General features: G+C 52.0%; 1 protein-coding gene across 4 annotated transcripts in view; it reads right to left on the bottom strand.

Annotated features, from left to right (window-relative positions):
- Rnf213 (ring finger protein 213) overlaps positions 1-14910 on the bottom strand; it is an 86891-nt gene that overhangs the window by 69320 nt on the left and 2661 nt on the right. Inside the window, exons 2-7 of one of the 4 annotated variants that reach the window (XM_055592276.1) lie at positions 14561-14673; positions 9390-9536; positions 8996-9150; positions 1169-1669; positions 857-967; positions 156-319 (exon numbers count right to left, since the gene is read on the bottom strand). In XM_055592276.1, coding sequence (XP_055448251.1) covers positions 156-319; positions 857-967; positions 1169-1669; positions 8996-9150; positions 9390-9536; positions 14561-14657 — 1175 coding nt within the window. In that variant the 5' untranslated portion in view covers positions 14658-14673. Of the gene's footprint in view, positions 1-155; positions 320-856; positions 968-1168; positions 1670-8995; positions 9151-9389; positions 9537-13257; positions 13289-14560; positions 14674-14910 lie in introns of those variants that run through there. The other 3 variants (XM_055592277.1, XM_055592278.1, XM_055592279.1) reach the window with 3 other exon arrangements.

Raw genomic sequence — 14910 nt, 5'->3', positions numbered from 1 at the left:
AGGATTTGGGACTGGTGTCCCAGATGAGCACCGCCAGAGCTGTCCTCCCAAAGATGAACTTGCCAAAGGCACTGACAGGGATGCAAGCTAAGTGTGCCTGGAGCTGATGACTCAGGCAGAGCCATACACAACACAGGCACAAGGCATGGGCCTACCTCGCTGTAGCCTCCAGTGCAGCGGCCTGCTGGCTTCCCTGCTGCATTTTGTTTTTCACAGCTGCTGCATAATTTCTGTTCCCATCTGACTTTTTGTCTTCCTGCTGGGTGTTCCCAGTTCCACTGGTGGCAGCCACCTTGCCCTTGAGGTCAGCTTCCTGGAACTAGCAAGTAAATCCCAATGCTTAAGACAAGACCTGTCTCACAGCAGCCAGGCCCACTGCCATCCTTGCTTACAGCCTGGCATGGTCTTCTGGCCTACTTGGCACGGCCCACAGGAGCCCTCTTCAACCTTGTCCATGACCTTTCCATCCCTCAGCTTCCCTTTTCTCTGAGTACAGGCTCACCACATTCTACCTTAGGGCCTTGGCACATCCCATTCCATGTCAGGGCACTTCCTGGTTTCTGCTCCCACAGCATCTCCTCAGGTCTTCCCCAGCCACCCAAATCGGAGGGAGCTGGAGCTATCTCCTCTCAGGACACCAGCCTGCATATCCCAGGACCCTCCCAGGATTTGTCACGTTTCCTCAGGGAACTTCTTCCTTCCTGCCTCTCTCTAGCATGGCACTCCATGGAGACAGGCACTGCCTCCCACGTGAGGTCTCCATAGGACTGAGCAGCTCATCGAGGGATGACCAGTTGAGGAAGGGACCCAGGTGGCTGTGTGCAGGACACCGCCTGTCAGCCAGTCAAGTCTCTACCTGGTCTCTGTTCTTGGAGGCAGGACCAACAGGTGATGGTTTCTGCTTCTGAGCATTGTCTGCTGCATCCTTCCCAGCCTTCTTCACTGCCTCGCCTGGGGGATTAGTTGGCTGGAAGAAACAGAGCACCCGAACCTTGAGTGACAAAATGCAATGCTTCGACTGTGGCTCCAGTCAGCCAAAAGGTTGAGTGACAGAGGGCATCCCTTCCCTGCCCTGCCCTGCCCTGTCCAGGGAGCAGGTCCCAGGGGAGGCCATAGCCAAGGGAATAAGACATGCCCCACCCCCAGACCCCCATTTCCTGCTGCTCACCTCTAAGGCCTGCTTCCCACTCACAGGCACCTCTTTCTGTGGTCCGGATTTCTCCCCCTTAGATTCAGGTGACCGGGCCTTCTGGGAAACATCAGTCCCCTTGAGGTGGCCTTCGAAGACAGAAAGGGCTGGGCCGGAGCCTCCCTCTTGGAGCAGGCCCTTGTCCACTGAGGGCTTAGAGGTATTGGGGTCCTTCACCTCTAGGAGGTCATTGGAAGCAGGGTCCTTCTGAGCCCCACCTCCTGTACCACTGCCTGTGCCTTTGGCAGTCTGACCCTGCAGAGGGCTGCTGCTGCCAACCTCCTCTACTGGTATCTTCACCGTGTCCAGGGACTGGCCAGGCTGGCTGCCTGCACCGCCCTGCTGGGCTTGGTTCTGGGGCAAGGCTGGGTCCTGGGATCCAGGGCTTGAAGGCATGTTCAGACTCCAAAGGCCAGAAGACAAGGAAGCTGCCTCTGAGGAAGGGGCAGCGCTCTGTTTCCTCCTCCTCTTCTTTTTACTCTAAACAGAGATGTTCGTTTACTTCTTAGATGTCTACACCCCCAGCACTTCTCTCTAGACTCTGGTCCAAACCCTCAAACAGGTGGAGCTGGTTGTCCAAAACCATGCCTTAGACCTATCACCTCTGCAGCTTCTTTTATGATTGTGTCTATGATGGTTTTGCCTGCATGTGTTTGAGCACACCACATGTGTACCCGGAAGAAGTGGGGAGCCTCCACCTGGGTGCTGGGAATCAAAACTGGGTCCTTTGCAAGAACAAGTGCCCTGAACCACTGAACCACGTGGGTGTGTGTGTGTGTGTGTGTGTGTGCGCGCGTGTGCGCGCCACCATGTAGTTGCTGGGAATTGAACTCAGGACCTTTGGAAGAGTCCTCTTAACCTCTGAGCCATTTTCTTTAGCTTGGGCAGAACGGAACAGAACAAAAGGAGAGGGTGGGGAGCTGGGAGCAAGCAGTGGACAGGGCTGCACATTTCCTTCTGCCAGAGCCTGGGTCTTGCTGGGGACCAGAGCCTGACTCACCTGAGGACCCTTTTAGCAACATCCACAGGCTTTCCACACACAACACCCATGCATTCCATGGCACAAAATGGCATGAACTAAAAGAGGGTGAAAAGCAGCTGTTCTCTGGCTAGCTGAGAGACTGGCCCAGGCAAGGCCTGGAAACTTGCCCAAACCCTGAGGGGCAGGTTAGATTGTCAGACCTCAAGTTCCCAGGATGGGATGCTCTGGAAGGCAACAGTGTACCTATACCAAGTGACTCAGGGTGCCCTGAACCCCAAGTGTGTGACGAGGCCCTAGACCGACAGCTGTGGCCGCACGTTGAGTTAGCTGTCTGGGCAAAGGAAACAGACTTGGGGGTCATATGCGCCCCTGCAGTGAGGCTTCCCCAGACCCCCAGGTGGGCCTGCAGACAGCCATGAGCACCATATACACTGAGTTCTTGGCCTGAACACCAGCAGCCAGTACTGTGTGCTAGAAAACAGGAAGTGGCTCTGAAGACGGAGCAGTAATGTTTAACGTGCACAGTCCTGGGTTGGGTCCCGGGCACCCTATAACCTGGGTACAAGTGGCGTGTGCCTATGATCCCAGGAGTAACAACACTTGGGAGTTGGAAACAGGAGGATTAGAAGTTTAAAGCTCAACCACACAGTGAGCTTTAAAGAGAGAGTTTTCAGAAAGTAAGTTTAAGGGAGAAAGAGGTAAGACCCACTGTGCTGGTACGTATTCTCCTTGTCCCTCGACCTTCTCATGTCCAAAGGTTGAGGCCTGGTACAGATTTCATCCTTGATGCCTAGTCCCTCTATGTAAAAGTAACTTACTCGCCTGATGAAATTGTCATCTCAGAGGCTTATTCTTACTGTCTGCTTACCTAGGCCTAGTCCTGGAAGCTTGTAGCCTCCATACAATCTAATCTAGGCCTAGAATGTTTTCAGCCTCTGAGACTCAAGCTCACCATTTTTAGCTCTTTCTGAACTCTGGCTGGCTGATTCAACTCAATTGTTCTCTGGCTCAGCCTCCTCTCCAAGCTGGCTTCTCTTTAGGTTTCTCATTAAAATGCTATTCTTGGCCTCAAACTAACTCTAGCAATCTGTTCTAATCTGGCTCCTTCTCATTCTCTGGCTCATTCTGTCTTTACCTGTGTCTAGCTTGTTCTCTCTCTTCAACCTGCCTCTGTAAAACTCTCCCGGTAAAACTGCCTCTGAATTCCACAAACTGAACTGCCACAAACTTAGCTCCACTGCACTGCCTCTCAGCTCACTGACTCAGCTGAACTGCCTGAGCAGCACTGACTAGAACTCAGAGCTGCAAGCCTCTGTCTCCTGAGTGCTTTCATTAAAGGTCCAACACACCACACCTGGACCTAAGCTTTTCCCTACCCGAAACTTGCTCTGTCCCAGGCTGGCCTTGAATTCACATCTGCTTGCCTCTGTCTCATGGGATTAAAGGCATGTCTGTATTCCAGCAGGATCACACAGACCTAGAAGGTCTTTGGATGTGATCTCTTGCCAGAGCAGCCATGCTCTGAATTGAAATTCCTCTACACCTCCATGTCTGAATCAGACCTTCTCTGCTTGGTCCTGCTGGCCCCAGATGCTGTTGGGGCCATTTATGGAGATGAAGTTAATTCTGGATCTTCCATCTCAAAGTTGACTGAGGGACATAAGCCTATGAGTCAGTTAGGAAGGGTCCTTGGGCCATGCTTAGAATTGGACTTCTGGGTGAGCAGGAAGTCATGAAGACTTTGACCATGTTTCTGCTTCCACTCAGCCCTGAACCCCATTCTGTGCTCTGGCATCTTCCCTGCAACCTTTCCTTTGACCAACTGGCCCCACCTGAGCCTTTTTCAGGGTGCCTGGCCTCATGCTGAGATGAGCACCTACTGAAGAGAAAGGGACACCTACCAGTGTCCCTAAGACAAAGTGAGCTCTGAGGCATAGATGGACCAGAGGGGACACAGAGCAGGGATGGTCATATGGCCAGAGGGGGCCACGAACCTTCCTGCAGGCACCACTGACAGCCTCTCTGTGCTGAGGGAGATAGGAGAGGATCCCATGCTGTCCCAGCCCTGCCCAGGCCTCAGGTTTGAGTCAGGTTACAGTGGCACCTAGGCTATATTTGGGAGACCCAAGTTCCCACCCAGCTCATGACAAGCTAGGCAGGTTGCCAACACCCACACCAGTGTCACCATAGTAGCATGTGCTACAGGTTGGGAGATACACTTTCTTCGGAGATTCACTCCCTGGGAGGTCCCTGGCAGACTCATCCCACTTGGAAAAGAGACGTATTCTGAGATTTCTATCCTTTTTCAGTTGTGGCTCTGGGGCTGGATTAATGAATTCTTTGATCTTTCTCTGTGACTCCTGAAACAACACAACTAATTTTATAAAGAAATTTATTAGTAGTAGATTATTAAAGGCTTTAATAAAAATAAAATGTAAAAGGAATAAGTTTAAGAAAAGTAATAAATTAGATTTAGTATTAATAGGCATTAAGAATAGTGAAAAAATAATAGGCTCCTTCTTAAGAAAAAATAGCATGAGAGGTGCAGCTGGCGGGAGTTTCCCCTCCCTTCAGTGCCTTGTTCCTAGGGAAGATCGTAAATCTTAAGCAGGACATATCGGAGGATGGTTAACAAAGGTGTAGTTAGATTTTGATACAGAAAAAGATTTTGGCAGGCATCTGACTTAGCTCCTGACTTTCCTCTTCACTGGTTAGCAATAATGAAACTACATTTGAGGTTTCTTTTTCTTTGTTTGCTTTGATTAAAAAGTTTTTAGGCCAAGATTTCTTGTGGACACTGCTTTATGTTTGACTGCATTTTGAGTTAAAATGTAAACTTTGTATTCTTGGAAAAAGTCTGAATGTTCTGGGAAGTATGCCAATTTTAAGGTGCCTTTTGTATAAAAATACTAGCTTGATTTCAGTAAAGTCGCAGCAGAGTCAAAACCATCAAGGTGTCTCTGTCTGTCAATTCATCGCCAAAACCGTGTCTTCCTGTCCAAAGCCTTGTTCTCCCTCGGACACCGGGAGCCCAACTGGGCCGGTCTGTGGCAGCAGGTGACCCTAGATGCCATACTAACCCACCATGTGCCTCGGATTCCCCACTTAAGTGGAGACAGATGTCCCTGTCATAAGGTCATCAAGGTGACCAGATAGAACAAAGCAGGTCTAGAGTTGTAGAGGATGGCGGCCATGACCAATTATCAATGAAGGCTCTCTGCCAGCACTACAGAAAACTGTGTGCTTCCACTGTCCCCTCCCACCTCCCTGCTCTCAGCCATGTGCTGCAGGGGGACACAGCTCTGCTCTGGATGAGTCCTTGAGGGTTATGTCTGAGCTTACAAAACCCTGAATCCTAGTGCTACATCAAGGGCCGGGTTCCTAACCCAGCACAGCTGGCCAGGTTTAACAGAAGCTTGTTTTCTTTCTTCTGTAGAGGCCACCAGGAGAGCACTCTGTCTTCCTGGTCTTCCCTGAACAGTGCACAGCAGGTAGGCTTCAGGGTCCAGAGCAGCTAAGCACAGGGATCGGGAGGCCAAGAGGCAAGCAACACCAGGGAGACAGAGCAGAGAGAGCCATTCAGGACCCTGCATCTCTGCACCTCAGAATTTACCAGTGAGGTGAGCAACGAATTCCCTTTAACCAGCTCCAGCTGGCTACTCAGTGATTTGCAACCAAAAGATTTCCAAAGGTTCAAATGATCAAACTTCACATTAGAGCCAGGCGTGGTGGCACATGCCTGCAATCCCAGCAGTCCGGGAGGCAGAAGCAGAAGGATCTCTGTGAGTCCGAGGCCAGCCTGGTCTATAGAGTGAGTCAGGACAGCCAAGGCTACACAGAAAAACCCTATCAAAAAAACAAAACAAAAGCAAAAACCCTCCTGTGAGGTCGCCTCCTTACCTAAGTCACTATTCCGATCACACAAATGTCTGGCTCTGACAGACAAACACATGGTACAGGAGGCCCCTCACTGAATCTGGCCCTGACCTTCAGACACCTTAGATTAGAACTGACCCTTCCCAAATCCAAGTCCAAGCTAGAACCCTGCCCAGTCAACCCCTCAGTCACAGCAGTCACTCAGGAGTCCGCACTGCCACGCCTGGCTTGTGGCTCAGCTCACCAGCCTTCCTTATCTGTCAGGACCAGGCACTTGGAACGTGGTGATGACTCACTAGCACCCAGGCTGGGAGGGGAGATGTACAAAGTTGTTCTCAAGCTACCTGCTCAGTGTCCATGACCTCAGACCCGGCTGTTGCCTTCTTCCTCTTGCTGGGAGGGCACTGAGCACCTCCAGGGCCACCAGCCGTGTCCTCTGAAGCATCTACAAGACCTCTGGGTCCACTTCCTGTTGAGACAGGACCCCTTCACACAGGGCAGGTTAGTCCCTGCTCTGGTTCTGCAGATCCCTCAGGAACCTCCACCTCAGTAAAGGGCTAGGCATGGCCACCTCCTCAGGGAATGAGCCACCTCCTCAGCAGCTATGGCTGATGGCAGGAGGTATAGGGAAGCTAAGGTGCTCTGCAGGTGTTCAGAGCACAGAAGGGCAAATGCTCCAACATCCACTGCAAGCCAGCTCTGGGCTGGTCCCAAGGGCTTTCATCTACCTCAGATGAATACTTCAGGGATACTCTATGGATAGGTCAAAGGCCAAGCCAGCCTGGCCTCTCAGCAGACACATGGAGCCATACTCCCTGCCTCCCAGCCAGCTCCCACGGCCTCACACTGAGCATCCAGGAAGGAAGCCCTAGTTGAACTCTTCCACACAATGCCCTGGCCACCGCTAGGCTGCTCCTTCCCTTCCTGCCAAACTTCAAACCCGATAGGCTGAGAGGAAGCAACAATCAGCAAAGAGGTGCCGGCTGGTCAGCACAGAGCTTACCACAGAAAAGACAGTGGAAGCAGGTCACCTCATGCCACCACTGGCTCCACCGGCCAGGAAGAGCTCCCAACTCAGCATGGAAAGACCAATGGTGCAGGGCGGGGCTCCCATGCTTGGCTTCTGAGGCCACCTCTCCTGGTACCCACCAGTCCCCAGTGCTGAGGTGTCACACTGCACTCACAGCCACTCTCTGAAATGTACTTGCAGATGAAGAACCACAAGGTTGTCAGAACACACAAGAGGCCACACCGGCCAATCACCAGTGGCCCATCAGCATTACACCCAGTCTGTGCATATCTTAGTGCACTGTCTTAGCGTTAGTACTTTTCTAAAGATTCAGTTTTGTTTGTAATTATGTATGTGTGTCTGTGTGGGGTGAGTGGAGGTGACTGCAGAGGCCAGATCTCCGGGAGCTGCCTGGTGCAGGTGGCAGGTCCTCTAGGAGAACAGCACGTCCTGCTCTCCAGCTCCGGGTCCATTTTCAAGTGAGCAGTTCCATGCTGTTGCGCACATTCATGGTGCTGTTGGTCACCATCCGTCTCACTGCCCCAAAGGTGCAACTCCTACCAGACCATGCCTCTCCCCTGAGCCAGACGCAGGCACTGGCCCCTCTCCTTAAGATCATGCCCACTTCACAGGAAGTATACATGGAATCATGTCATCTGTTTCTATGTACACTTCTGTGGTGGTCTGAACAGGTTTGGCCTTGACAGACTCATGGGAACCTCTGTAAGCCAATCCCAGTTAAATGTTTTCCTTCATTAGAGCTGCCATAGTCATGGTGTCTCTTCACAGCAATAGAACCCTAACTAAGACAGACTGCATGTATGTATATGCACTGCATGGATGCCTTCTACCCAAGGAGGCCAGAAGAGGATGTCAAAGCCCCTGCGGACAGTTGGGAGCCACCATGTAGGTGCTGGTATTAGAACCTGGGTCCTCGAGAAGCACATCCACTGCATTTAACTACGGATCCATCTCTACAACCAGCAGGTTGATTGATTGATTGATGGTTTTTTGAGCCAGGGTTTTCCCTGGATCACCTTGGCTGTTCTGGACTCACTTTGTAGACCAGGCTGGCCTTGAACTCACAGCAATTCACCTGACTCTGCCTCCCAGAGTGCTGGGATTAAAGGCATGCACCACCACACACAGCTCAGCAGGCTGAATTCTGTTTTTTTGTTTTTTGAGACAGTTCCTGGTTGGCCTGGAACTCACTCTGTAGACCAGCCTGGCCTTAAACTCAGAGATACGCCTGTGTCTGCCTCTTGAGTGCTGTGAAGTTTTTGACAATTATTTCTTGAGCTACTTTTTTCCCTCTGATTCTGAGATATAAATTGTACATTTGTTTGGTTGTGTTTTTTATACAAAGTTTCACCGTTACTGTGTACCCCAGGCTGACCTAGAACTTAAGATCCTGTCTCATCCCAAATTCTGGAATGATAACATATTCCAGACCCAGCTGCTATGAGCCTGTGGTTGGGGGACTTTGGAGAAGAGGTGTGTAGTCCAGGCTGGCCTCAAACTCACTGCTGGTGTTGACCTGTAGATCTTTCCTCTGCCTCCCAAGTGCTGAGATCACAGGTAGGCACGACGGCCACACCATGCCCCGGTTTACCCAGATTGCACTTCCTGTGTGCTTTGTCATGTCCTGAAACTTTTTAGTTATTTTAGGACATTTCCTGACAAATACACCAGCCTTTGATTTGGACTTTTTTCTTTCTTTGCTAGAAGATCACATCTATTTTTCCAGGTGGATTCACCCCCTCTGGGCCCTAGAGGCTCCTCCATCCACTGATGAGCTCAGAACCCACTAGTTTTTTTTGCTTTGAGAGCTGACCCACCCCAGGCACCGACAAGCTCACATCAGGAAAGCACTTGAGGGGATGATCAAGAGCAGAGCGGGCGGGTGAAGCGGGTGGGTGAAGCGGGTGTGCTCACTCACCATCTGAGTGGTCCAGGAGGCATCCAACTCAGGGTCCTCTGGAGTTTCCAGGCCCGTGCTGGAGCCCTTCTCCTCACTCAGCACGTTCCCCTGCTCAGTCTTCCCCTCTGGGGTTGATGCCAGCACCAAGGCCTCAACCTTGTTCTGGGAATCTACTGGAGCAGATGAAGGCAGAGTCATGCCAGGGAAGAGCCACAAACTGGACCTCGTCACCCACCAACATCTCTGCTAAGGCTGGCTCCAAAGAAGCTTTGTGCGTTATTTCTGCTCCCACTCTCACAGGACAGGACTGGGGACCACAGAACTCCAGGGGCAAAGAGTGCAGGGCCTGACCACCCACCCACTCCCAAGGTCAAAATCAGTGGATTTCCCAACGCGTGCAGGATGGCCTCACCATGGTTAGTCAGTTCTCCTTCCCCCACGAAAACTTTCTTTAGGGGGCACCCTGGTCCAGACACTGAACCAGCAGTGGCTTGTGGGTCCTTGCTTTGCACCTCTTGCTGGATGACATCCAAAGCTTCAGCACAACTGGCCAGACCACCTACAAAATGCCCAAGGATGACCCGCTGGGTCCAGCCTCCCGGACAGAGCTTTGGATAGTAACAGAGGACACCGGCACCAATGTTCCCAAGTGTCTGAACTGGGGCCTCCCACTGCCTCTTCACAGACCCCACACCCATACTCAGGTTAATCAGTTTACAAGGCCTCAGGCCTCTGGATGCCTCTCTCTTCCAATGTGTCTTCTCTTCCTAGTTTAGCCACACACTGGTTTTGCTTTACTCTCTGCTGTGGCACAGGCCAAGAACACGGCTGCATGGAAGTGTAACTCCAGATCCAACCTGTGATGGTGCAGCCAGCAGTGACCAGTCATATGTCCCAGTGCCTCTGACATGCATATATAGCCAGAGCTGTGACCCACACGCTCACTTCAAACCTCAAACCTGAGTGAATTTTACCTGCAAGGCCTGCTTTCAAGCCTGGCTGTCCCTGACCTCAGGCTCTCCCACCAGGGCTTTCTCTTAGCTTGTTCTCCCAACTGCTCCCCAGGGCCCATGCTCCTGTGGATGCACTTCCTGTCCTGGCACTTCCTCCCTGAGCCTCTACCATTCTCCTACTGTCTGCTCACTGCCATCTCCATGCAGTGAGGCAGGGACACAATGCCCCGGGTCCCATGGTAGTCCCCCAGTGCCTGGGTACAGAAGCATGCTGCCTAACAGGCTGGTAAAAACATCTAAATGGCCAGGTGATAGCCCACTCCTTTAACCCCAGGACAGGGCAGATTTCTGTTCCAGGAGATCCTGACTTCAAATGAACACTCACTCATATACACAAACATGACACACTTACATACATATGCACACACACACACACACACACACACACATATACATATATACATACACAGAGAGACACATGCACACACTATAAAGGGGTAAATCTGGAGACTACTGTACAAACAGAGTGGGCCCTGCTTTTCACAGCTGCTATTTCATAACAAATGGGACTGAGAGCTTTCTCCCTCCCACAGCTCAGAGGAAGGTACCCCTGACTAGCCTGTTCTCCTCAAAGCCTGGCATCTGCCTAACCTAACAGACAAAAAAAGGACCAATAGGCAAGACATATAGGACCTGACCTTGAGGCCAGCAGATCCAGCTGTGAACCCACCTGCCCCATTCAGCCAGCAGCCTGAGAGCACAGCTGGAGGAAAGACCAAGAGAACCTACCCCGGAACCCCTGAATCAGATCCTGGCTCCCTTCTGCTGAGCAAGGGGAGGGGTGAGGACTGTGACTACCAATGAGAACAGAGGCCAGCTTTCCTACGAGAAACACAGGTAGTTCAAAGCCAAAGAAACACAAGGAGCCCCGACCCCAACCATGTTTCCCCGATACGTGAGTGTCCGTCTCCATCACACCAGCACCCACCCAACTGTAAATTCTGCACTGGGGATGGCATGGAAGGGGCAAAGGAAAAGAGCTTTGCAGCCAGCGTCTGTGGGACCTGGAGAAGCTGGGTGGCATTTGATGCCACCGCTGAGACAGGCCTGCTTGAAGAGACAGACAGGTGGGCAGACACCCAGCAATGCTGTGCGCTGCGCTGCCCAGATCTGAACCTGCCAGTTCAAACTGCTGAGTGACACGGCTCTGGGCAGAGCAAAGAGGGGACTAGATGGTACCTGGTGTCCGCCAGGGAAGAGGAATTTGGCACCAACACATATATTTCTGGAAGGTTAGAGGTTGAATTCAGAAGGCAGCAAAGGCCAGGTCAGTCTGCTTTCAGCTCTCACGCTCCTTTCAGCCTGGGCGTGGAGGGCACTTTTCTTAGAACACTACTTCTTGACAGTTTCAAAAATGACACCCGGGCCCCTTACAACGCTGGAAGCAGGGCTGGACCCCAGGCACTAACTGCCCTGCTTTGCCCACGCTTCGGAGGCCAGGGCAGGGAGACAGGTGCTCCAGGTTATGGAGATAAAAAGACAAATTTAAAACAAAATCTACCACTGTACCTGTCAGGCTCAGAGTGCTGGGAGCCTGGTATGCTAACAAACCAAGCCTTCCACCAACAAGCCAACTCCTAACGGCCAGCCCCAGGCAGGGCATGCTTGGTGTAAACATGACTATTCAACAGGCCAGCAGGCTGTAGACCTTCCATTTATTCACTCCACAGGGTGGCTCAGGAGCCAGGCCAGGTGTGGACTGAATGGCAGTGGCCCCGCAGATTCAACGGATGAATGCTTGGCCATAGTGAGTGACACTATTAGAACGTGTGGCCTTCTTGGGATAGTGCCGAAGTGTGCCACTGTAGCAGCGGGCTTTGAGCTCCCCAACACTCAAGCTCCGCCCAGGGTGGGATCCAGTCCCTTCTGCTGCCTCCAGATCAAGATGCACAACTCTCAGCTCCCTCTCCACACCATGTCTACTGGACACCGTCATGTTTCCTGCCATAATGGACTAAACCTCTGAAACTGTAAGCCAGCCGGTCATATATTTTCCTTTATAAGAGCTGCTGTGGCCATGGTGTCTCCTCACAGCAAAGGAACTCTAAAACTCCAGATGACTTCCACCTGATATATTCACTCCATTCTCTCAGAGACACACTCTCGGAGAATTTGTCTTCTGTGTCTAAGACTTATTTTACTTTTCACACATATGAAAATTTGTCCATGTGTATGTATGCCCACCACATTCACACTTGATGCTCTAGAGGTCAGAAGAGGGCCATGGATCCCCTAGAACTGGAGTCAGAAAACACTGTGAGCCACCAGGTGATTGCTGGGAATGGAACCCAAGTCCTCTTTAAGAACAAAAATGCAGCCAGGCACAGTGGCACACTTGCAGTCCTAGCACTTAGGGAGGCAGAGGCAGGTGGATCACTGTGAGTTCAAGGCCAGCCTGGTCTACAAAGTGAGTCCAGAACAGCCAGGGATACAGAGAAACCCTGTCTCAAAAAACCAAAGAGAGAGGCTCAGCTTAGGAAGATGAGAAAGTCCTGAAGAAGTGATTACTAAGCGTCAGCCCAGAAAAGTGGGTGGTTACCAAAAAAGCCAAACTCTTACATCATCAAGTTGTAACTCTTAAGTTGTCACAATTATTCCCCAAAGCCCAGTTTTCCTGTCAACCCTGTGGGGGGCAGAGCTAAGAGAAACTAGTGGCCGAGCCCCTCTGCCACCCAGGGGATGTCCCTCCTGGGAGCTCTGTGGAGAGGCAGGCCTCACCGAGGCCAGGTCACGGTCAACCCAGGCTGGCCTCCTCAGCCCATCTATGTGAGCTTCCTGGCAAGTCTGGCAGGGAGCTCAGTATCCAACCTTCACTCTCTCTTTAGAGAGCCCCACCTGTGTTACCTACAGTAAGCTGACCCACAGACCCTGACCCGCCCAGGCACCCAGAGGCAGAACTATCTCCGTGAACAGGAGGCCTGCCATTGCCATTCCGCACATCTTAAGTTCACACCCGCACATGCACACACACACTCACACACACAAACATGCACACTCGCTCAGCAGCTATGGGCATGCAGTCTTTGTCTTTACAAACCACACGGGCCCTTCATGAAAACCTAGAAAATGCACTGCCCAGCACTTCACCTCCACCCTCAAGAAAGCTGTTCAGTGTTCCCATAATCCCTGCTCGGGTCCTGGAGACCTGGGAAAGAGGAGGTGTGGGGACTTTCCACTCAGAGCCTCACAGAAAACCACAGACAACCAGTCACACAGCACTCAAAGCCCTTACCAGGGACCCCAAAAGAACTCCATCTGTGTCTTTACCCATGGCCCCCAGGAAGGCCCCTGGCTGCCTCAGCCCAGGATCCACCCAGCTAGCATCCCCTCACTGTGAGGTCGAAGTCTAGGCTGCCCCAGCCTTGAACTACAGCAGGAAGGAATGCTTCACATTTAGTTTCTGTTTCCTTTCTTCTGACCATGCCATGCTGACGTTGATACTGGGGTTCCTGCGGGCTGGACTAGAACTTTGCCCTCCACTGTGCACAGCCCACTTTGTTTCTGGTCTGGTAAAGTCACAGCCCACTGTGAGGAGCCCAGGGCCAGCCGGCCCAGCTGCCCTTTCTACCTATACGGACAGCAGACCCTGCCCGTCCTCCACCACACAGCACACCTAAGACTTGACGGTGTCTTAAATTCCACACACCAGGGATGGAGACATGGCACAGCAACTGAGAGCACCGACTGTTCTTCCAAAGGACCTGGGTTCAATCCCCAGCACCCACATGGCAGCTCACAACCGTCTGTATCTCCAAGGTCTGACACCCTCACACAGACATACATGCAAGCAAAACAACAATGCACATAAAAATGAAAATATTTTTTAATGCCACACACCCTTGCTCTCAGACACATCTTGGCTTCTCCCCTGCATTGTTTGTCCAAATTAAAAGGGTGACCACCAGACCACAGAAATTAAAGGTGAGCTGTTTCACATCTTCATGTTAATTAGTGATATGCCAGCCTGTCTGCAGACCTGTGAGCAGGGACTCATCCAAGGAGCCCCTCCAGCACACCAAGGCTTCCTCCACACTGAGGCCAGCCAGGCCTGAACCCCAAGACACAGGGTGCACAGGGCACGCTCTTCCTCCCAATGTGGGACCCTGCATGAACCTCCTTTTCCTGCTTCCGACTTAAAATGTGGTTCTTTTAATCACCTATTGAGGATGCTGGCAGGACCCGGCTTCCAGCCGGGTGCCGAGTGGTGGCTGTCACCGGGTGGTGACTCCCTAGTTCAGCAATAGAGTGATACCTCAGGTTACCCGTCAACTCCTGAATCCCCACCCTCCACTGCAGCAGTGCCGGAGGAGGCTTCCATCCTCAGGATCCCTTAAGGGGAAAAGCCGAGTTCTCACCGAGAACTGAAACCAAAACTACTTTTCTTTTAAAGTGGCAGGCACCTGTAGCAGAAACCTAAACAGTCTGCCCTGACAAAAGAGCAAGTCCTCAGGAAATTTCCTGTCACTAGTGCCCACTGGGGCTACCTCTGGCTGTGTGTCCCAATGCCTGAGAAGGAAGGGACCCCCTCCACACTGGAGTCCCGCTGTCCCCTTCCCACACCTAGCCTCACCTTGCATGGGGGGTGCAGGAGATAGTTTCTGTCCACACTGACTACAGAACCTGGGTGCCTTCTCTGAGGAAACATGCTGGCACTGAGGACACTCCATGCCGTCAGCTGCAGCTCTGCAAGAGAGAGAAAGGGAGAGACCAGCAGCACATTATAAAGCTCAGCCTCCTGTCACGTGACTGCCACCCACTTCAGTTTCATTTTCAAGGAAAATAAAGTGATTATGACCCAGGAGTTTCCTGGTAATCGAAACCCTACACCAGGGCTCCTATCAGTGCTCTAACCCAAACCCAGCTGCTCCCTGAGGCAGGAATTTGCCAGTCCCTCCCCCCCCCCCCCCCCCCCCCCCCCCC

The sequence above is a fragment of the Psammomys obesus genome, unplaced genomic scaffold (genome assembly GCF_907164565.1).
Source record: "Psammomys obesus unplaced genomic scaffold, mPsaObe1.curated_primary_1811, whole genome shotgun sequence".
Lineage (NCBI taxonomy): Eukaryota > Metazoa > Chordata > Mammalia > Rodentia > Muridae > Psammomys > Psammomys obesus.
The sequence above is the reverse complement of the archived record's forward strand: the minus strand, read 5'-3'. Positions and strand labels throughout refer to the sequence as shown.